At 37.1% G+C, this 7,968-nt stretch overlaps 2 protein-coding genes across 2 annotated transcripts; one reads left to right on the top strand and one right to left on the bottom strand.

The window, feature by feature from the left end:
* Positions 1 to 604: 604 nt before the first annotated feature.
* On the top strand, positions 605 to 1,945 carry LOC145685204 (uncharacterized). The gene has a single exon (XM_081757562.1). It carries the CDS (start codon positions 605 to 607, stop codon positions 1,943 to 1,945), a length of 1,341 nt encoding a protein of 446 aa, XP_081613688.1.
* Positions 1,946 to 3,405: 1,460 nt separating this feature from the next.
* LOC145685203 (uncharacterized) lies at positions 3,406 to 5,088 on the bottom strand. Its single transcript, XM_081757561.1, has one exon. The coding sequence runs from the start codon at positions 5,086 to 5,088 to the stop codon at positions 3,406 to 3,408; it is 1,683 nt and encodes a 560-aa protein (XP_081613687.1).
* Positions 5,089 to 7,968: the final 2,880 nt, after the last annotated feature.

Genomic DNA, 7,968 nt, shown 5'->3' with positions numbered 1-7,968 from the left:
GTTACGTCGGTTGTTGGATACAAGTGTTAAGTGTGTGTGATCGTTATCAGTGTTGGACATAAAAGTAAACGAGTGTGATCCTTTGCTTATATTTCATATAACAGAGAAGCTAGACAGTGAAACAAAAAGGCAGTGGGAACTTTCATTGTGAGACAGTGAACTACCAACATTCGACTAATTGGTGAGATTCATAGATCATAGGTGTCGTGCATTGGCAAGTAGCACTTCGAATACAAAATCAACCCCACCTAGTGAATCAAACAAGAGTAATAAAAAATCAACAATAGCGCATCATGCTTCAGCTCAATTTTCGTGTTGGCAGTGCAAAAGCAAAAATCATCCTTTGCATAAATGTGATGACTTTCTTTCGCTGTCAGTTGACGAACGTCATTCTTTAGTGAAAAACAAAGCATTGTGCTTTTATTGCTTACAATCTAATCATAAACTGTCCAGTTGCAAATCAGCATCGTGTCGTGAGTGTGGCAAACGTCATCATACTTTACTTCATTTTCCAAATAAACAGAACTCAGGTGTTTCAGTGGGGACTCATTTTTAAAGTGAAACTAATGTGCAACATGCAGTGTTATTACAAACTGCAGTAGTGATGGTGAAGGATTCATATGGTAATTTACAACCTGTGAGAGCTTTGTTAGATTCAGCCGGTGAAAAAAGTTTTGTGTCAGAAAACTGCTCACAACGGCTTGGTTTACAAAAACAGCCTGTGTATGTACATGTTTCGGGACTGAGTTCCAGTAATGTTGCTCGGGCAAAAGGTGTTGTTAATATTGTGTTTACATCAAGTTATGATGTTAAATCAGAATTTTCTGTAGAAGCGTTAGTGTTGCCAAAGGTAACAGGTATATTACCAAAACGGTATATTCATAGAAGCAAGCAGTGTTCGCATCTTAACAAGTTAACATTAGCAGATCCGAATTTTAAAGTTCCTGACAGAATTGATCTGTTATTGGGTGCAAATATTTATCCTCAATTGCTATTGGCGGGTGTGTGTAGTGGTGTTGATGGTTCTCCCGTAGCAGTGAATACCAAATTAGGATGGGTGTTATTTGGTTCTATTGGCGACGATGAAGTGCGACGTAAAGAATTCACAGCGTCAACATATCATATCCAGTGCAACAGTGAAAGAATTTTGCAACAGTTTTGGGAATTGGAACATATACCTACACAAAAAATAATGTCGTCAGAAGAAAAACAGTGTGAAGTTTATTTCGAGAAGACCCATCAAAGAGATAAGACAGGTAGATTTCATGTGCAATTACCGTTTCGTGACAACAGTGCAAGACTTGGTGAGTCACGTGAAGTAGCAATTAAACGCCTTAAGCAAGTAGAAAGTCGGTTGAAGAAGAGGCCTAAGATGCGTCAATTATATGTAGATTTTATGCATGAATATGAGGTACTTGGGCATATGGAGATTATTCCAGAAAGTGAAATACTGAAACCAAACAGTGAAGTGTGTTATTTACCTCATCACGCAGTGTTGAAAGATTCCAGTTCTACAACAAAACTGAGAGTAGTTTTTGATGGTAGTTGTAAAACTTCATCTAATGTGTCATTGAATGACAAGTTACTTGTCGGACCTAGGTTGCAGTGTGACTTAATTCCATTACTTGTTCGTTTTAGACAACATCATGTGGCATTGACTGCTGATATTGAGAAAATGTATAGACAGGTGCGAATCCAACCAGAACATAGAGACTTCCAGCGAATTGTGTGGCGTGAAAAACCTAATCTTCCGATCAAAGATTACAGGCTTGTGACAGTAACTTATGGTACAGCTTCAGCACCGTATTTAGCGGTGAAAAGTTTGCAACAATTAGCGAAATATGAAGAAGAATCATTTCCTCTTGCAGCGGCTGTAGTAATGCAAGACTTCTTTGTTGATGACTTAATCAGTGGTGCCAACTCAGTCAGTGAAGCAATTCAGTAACAAGAACAACTCAGTGCATTATTGCAGAAAGCAGGTTTTGAACTGAGAAAATGGGCATCCAACAGTCCCAACGCTTTGGACTCCGTACCTTCTCATTTGAAACAAGCGACGAGTAGTTTAGACTTTGATAGTAGTGATTCAGTGAAAACGTTAGGAATTCTGTGGTATCCATCAAATGATGTATTTTCGTATAATGTCAATCTTGTGTCAGTTAAGTCAGTTGTAACTAAGCGTAATATTTTATCAGAAAGTGCAAAAGTGTTCGATCCATTAGGTTTGATTTCTCCAACTACTATTATTGCTAAAATATTATTGCAAGAAATTTGGAAACTAAATTTAGAATGGGACAGTCCAGTTCCTCAATGGATTTTGAGGAAATTGAGGAATTACTACTCAGAGCTTTCTTTATTGAAAAACATCAAAATCAACAGGTGTATCAGTATCACTCAAGCTACGAGAAGAGATTTAATAGGATTTTGTGATTCTTCCGAAAAGGCCTATTGTTGAGTGGTATATATGAGGGCTGTATCTCAAGACGGCCAAGTGAGTGTGAACATTGTTATGGGAAAAACGAAGGTTGCTCCAATCAAACAAGTGTCCTTGCCCCGATTAGAACTCTGTGGTGCCTTGCTATTAGCTAAAATGATGAATCTCATATTAAATTCATTACGTTTGGAAGTGCATGATGTAATTGCCTATTCTGACTCAACTGTTGTGTTATCGTGGCTGAATTCGGATTCAAGTAGATGGAAAGTGTTTGTCGCGAATCGTGTAGCAAAGATTCAAACTCTTTTGCCATCAGTAAAGTGACTCAAAGTGGATTCAAAGAATAACCCAGCAGACTGTGGTTCTCGAGGTTTATTACCTTCTGCCTTACTTGCACATCACTTATGGTTCTCAGGTCCAGAGTGGCTCAAAAACCCCATCCTCCCAGAGTGTAATGAATATACAGTGGATTCAGAGTTAGTCAACCAAGAGGAAAGAAACATATAGTTTCTATGCATGTTAATGTTGATACCTCCATTATTGACAATTGTTCATCGTTGGTGAAACTTTGTGAATTGTTGCATATTGTAAGCGCTTTATTAATAATTGTCGTGTTTCGCAAGGAAACAAGCATACAGGTCCACTTACAGTGACAGAACTTTCTAATGCCTTGATGTGTCCGATAAAGATTGTTCAACAAAGGTCATTTGCATCAGAAATTGAGTACCTGAGAAACGGAAAATCATTACCTTCCAAAAATAGATTGCTTTGCTTGAACCCATTTGTGGATGATAAAGGTATTTTACGTGTGGGAGGTCGACTTAAAAATGCCAATGTTTCAGAAGATCGAAAGCATCCCATTTTACTTCCAAGGGATATCCATTTAACAGAATTAATTGTGTGGAATAAACACAAATTGTGTTTACATGGTGGACCAAGACTGGTATTATCTTCTTTACAACAGACATTTTGGATTATAAATGGAAGAGATTTTGTTCGCAAATTACTTCGGAAATGTGTGACATGTTATCGCCATAAAAAGTTAACGGTAGAACAGCTATTGCACTTTCTGATAAAATATTACGCTTAGTTACAACTGACTTAACTGACACAAGATTGACATTATACGAAAATACATCATTTGATGGATACCACAGAATTCCTAACGTTTTAACTGAATCACTACTATCAAAGTCTAAACTACTCGTCGCTTGTTTCAAATGAGAAGGTACGGAGTCCAAAGCGTTGGGACTGTTGGATGCCCATTTTCTCAGTTCAAAACCTCCTTTCTGCAATAATGCACTGAGTTGTTCTTGTAACTGAATTGCTTCACTGACTGAGTTGGCACCACTGATTAAGTCATCAACAAAGAAGTCTTGCATTACTACAGCCGCTGCAAGAGGAAATGATTCTTCTTCATATTTTGCTAATTGTTGCAAACTTTTCACCGCTAAATACGGTGCTGAAGCTGTACCATAAGTTACTGTCACAAGCCTGTAATCTTTGATCGGAAGATTAGGTTTTTCACGCCACACAATTCGCTGGAAGTCTCTATGTTCTGGTTGGATTCGCACCTGTCTATACATTTTCTCAATATCAGCAGTCAATGCCACATTATGTTGTCTAAAACGAACAAGTAATGGAATTAAGTCACACTGCAACCTAGGTCCGACAAGTAACTTGTCATTCAATGACACATTAGATGAAGTTTTACAACTACCATCAAAAACTACTCTCAGTTTTGTTGTAGAACTGGAATCTTTCAACACTGCGTGATGAGGTAAATAACACACTTCACTGTCTGGTTTCAGTATTTCACTTTCTGGAATAATCTCCATATTCCCAAGTACCTCATATTCATGCATAAAATCTACATATATTTGACGCATCTTAGGCCTCTTCTTCAACCGACTTTCTACTTGCTTAAGGCGTTTAATTGCTACTTCACGTGACTCACCAAGTCTTGCACTGTTGTCACGAAACGGTAATTGCACATGAAACCTACCTGTCTTATCTCTTTGATGGGTCTTCTCGAAATAAACTTCACACTGTTTTTCTTCTGACGACATTATTTTTTGTGTAGGTATATGTTCCAATTCCCAAAACTGTTGCAAAATTCTTTCACTGTTGCACTGGATATGATATGTTGACGCTGTGAATTCTTTACGTCGCACTTCATCGTCGCCAATAGAACCAAATAACACCCATCCTAATTTGGTATTCACTGCTACGGGAGAACCATCAACACCACTACACACACCCGCCAATAGCAATTGAGGATAAATATTTGCACCCAATAACAGATCAATTCTGTCAGGAACATTAAAATTCGGATCTGCTAATGTTAACTTGTTAAGATGCGAACACTGCTTGCTTCTATGAATATACCGTTTTGGTAATATACCTGTTACCTTTGGCAACACTAACGCTTCTACAGAAAATTCTGATTTAACATCATAACTTGATGTAAACACAATATTAACAACACCTTCTGCCCGAGCAACATTACTGGAACTCAGTCCCGAAACATGTACATACACAGGCTGTTTTTGTAAACCAAGCCGTTGTGAGCAGTTTTCTGACACAAAACTTTTTTCACCGGCTGAATCTAACAAGGCTCTCACAGGTTGTAAATTACCATATGAATCCTTCACCATCACTACTGCAGTTTGTAATAACACTGCATGTTGCACATTAGTTTCACTTTAAAAATGAGTCCCCACTGAAACACCTGAGTTCTGTTTATTTGGAAAATGAAGTAAAGTATGATGACGTTTGCCACACTCACGACACGATGCTGATTTGCAACTGGACAGTTTATGATTAGATTGTAAGCAATAAAAGCACAATGCTTTGTTTTTCACTAAAGAATGACGTTCGTCAACTGACAGCGAAAGAAAGTCATCACATTTATGCAAAGGATGATTTTTGCTTTTGCACTGCCAACACGAAAATTGAGCTGAAGCATGATGCGCTATTGTTGATTTTTTATTACTCTTGTTTGATTCACTAGGTGGGGTTGATTTTGTATTCGAAGTGCTACTTGCCAATGCACGACACCTATGATCTATGAATTTCACCAATTGGTCGAATGTTGGTAGTTCACTGTCTGACAATGAAAGTTCCCACTGCCTTTTTGTTTCACTGTCTAGCTTCTCTGTTATATGAAATATAAGCAAAGGATCACACTCGTTTACTTTTATGTCCAACACTGATAACGATCACACACACTTAACACTTGTATCCAACAACCGACGTAACGCGTCAGCTGATTCTTGCTGCACTTGACCTTGACTTACAAACCGCCGCAAGATAGACGTGACTAATTCTCGTTTATTTTGATACCTTAAATTTAGCAGGTCCCAAGCTTCTTTATAGTTATCGTCAGTTATTTGTATAGATTGAATAAGTGTTGCTGCTTCACCTTGCAGACTAGTTTTTAAGTACTGAAGTTTTTGTGCACCCGTCAATTTTTCATCATTATGCACTGCTGCGATAAACAAATCACGAAACGAAAGCCAATCATTTAAGTTCCCGCTAAAGCATGGCAACTGCAATTTTGGAAGTCGAATTTCTGTTGTATTTTTTTGATTATTCACATCACTAGAAGAAGTGTGAGATAATTTACCCTGCACTTCCACTAATTTCACGTTAAGCTTTGTAAGTCTATCTTCAATAGCAGCAAGCTCTTCTTCTTGCACCAAATAAATTTCTTCTTCGGCACACAAGTTACTGGCTACAAACAAAAGCTCATTTGTTTCACGTGACAGTTCACTCACTTTGTTTCTGTAGACCTGAACTACACTAATATCTTCCTGTTCTGTGATATTGTTTATGCAGTTTTCAGCACGAGTGACCTTTCCTTTTAAAACACGCTTTCGGGAATTGTAAGCTACCATTGTCGCCCACACAGTTTTTTTCTTTCTTGTTAACACACGAGTCTTAGCACGTAGGTCACATAAAACACATGAACACGTATTAACATCTGGGTAGGAGGACCAAATCTTTATGATGGACTGTATCACACAAACGCTGGTTCGTTATGTAATAGTTTGGTTTAATAATATTGTTAATATTTCTTAGAATTCCCGAGTTAAAATAAAATGCACATTTAACACTACGATGATACAGCTATAGGCTACGCGCTCACTCACACACTGCTGCTATACACAGTTTCAAAAAGCACCTACACCTTTCTTCTTCTTCTTCTACAACTAACAAGTTACATTGAACAAACATCTTTAAACAAAACTAAACAATTTAAATAAACAAGTTAGGACTAAACACTTGCTGTGTGGGTGTGTTGAAAATAAGGATTTGTCATATCATGGAAAAAAGTGCACTGATAGGTTTTGTGCGTGCAATTGAACTAATGTAGTAATATTAATTAATGGACACAAGAAAGTGCGATCTTCACTCATTAGTCACATTCTTAATTTAATGGAGCTAGAATGCGTCCTGAGCACGTCACAAACAGATAGGTTAGCATGTATTGCAAGCAATGACATTTGGTCGTACTTCGTGAACATAGTTATGGTTCAGATAGTAAATCAGTGGTAACAGTTCTAACTTGGTAGTTACGAATGTGTGTGTTACGAACTTCAAGCGCATAACTTTTTATTGTTTCATATGCAACCAAGTATGTGTAATGAATGATGAAATCAGTTGAGACACTCGTAGCATTAATGAGAATAATGTTGGTGAAACATCATGGCGCAAACAAATTGAAATTTGGCAAATAGTTTTGGTAGGCTGGAATACACTTTAAATAAATTTGTTAGAAAGTATAAATATTTGTCACGGCGCGGTAAACATAAGCACTGTAACAAAAACAAGTTTTGTAAACTAAAACGAAAAACGAGAATCATGCACAAAGTATTGCGATCCTTTAAAAAAGTATCAAAATTTGTTCGTAGGAATTTTAAGAAAAGCCGAGGTAAGCGCAAAGGCAATTACATGGTGGCCAGCACTAATGAAAAAATCAATGTTATTATTGTAGAGAAACTACATTGAGAAAAGGTAATTGAAAAAGAAAGTAAAATGCCAGAATCTAGTAAGTATCATAAGTTGTTCTGAAAGTTAAAAGTTAATGCAAAAGGTAACTATATGCAGAGATTAGTCGTTAGAAATCATAATGGTGTCCGTGAAAGATTTATAAATCAGGTGAAAAAGCCGTGTTGTAGCAAAGCATTGAAAATTCAAAACAAATGTGACAGGAAAGCTAAAGCTAGGTTACTCAAACGAACTTGTGCTAGATGGTTGAAACATCTGCTTACCGTATCAACGCGTAATCATACAGGGAAAATGAAAAACCAGTTCGATCAGAAAAGTAAATTCAGTATTTCATTCAAAATCAGGCAGAAAAATTCTGAATAAAATTTTGAAGATAAATGCAGTGAACAGAATAACAACATACGTGAAAATCGCAAGTTAGTGAAGCAATGTGGTAAGTCGAAAGTTAAAATTTCTGCCAGTATTCAATTAGGTGTCGTCATTTTTGACGGTGAAAAATCATACGTGTATGGAAAGTCAGTGTT

Source organism: Thermobia domestica, chromosome 5 (assembly GCF_964235325.1).
Source record: "Thermobia domestica chromosome 5, izTheDome1.hap1.1, whole genome shotgun sequence".
In the NCBI taxonomy this organism is placed as follows: domain Eukaryota; kingdom Metazoa; phylum Arthropoda; class Insecta; order Zygentoma; family Lepismatidae; genus Thermobia; species Thermobia domestica.
This window is presented reverse-complemented; position numbering and strand designations above follow the sequence as displayed.

Bases quoted from the DNA above. Each gene is read 5' to 3' on its own strand.
- LOC145685204 (XM_081757562.1), top strand. From the start codon at position 605: ATGGTGAAGGATTCATATGGTAATTTACAACCTGTGAGAGCTTTGTTA.
- LOC145685203 (XM_081757561.1), bottom strand. From the start codon at position 5,088: ATGGTGAAGGATTCATATGGTAATTTACAACCTGTGAGAGCCTTGTTA.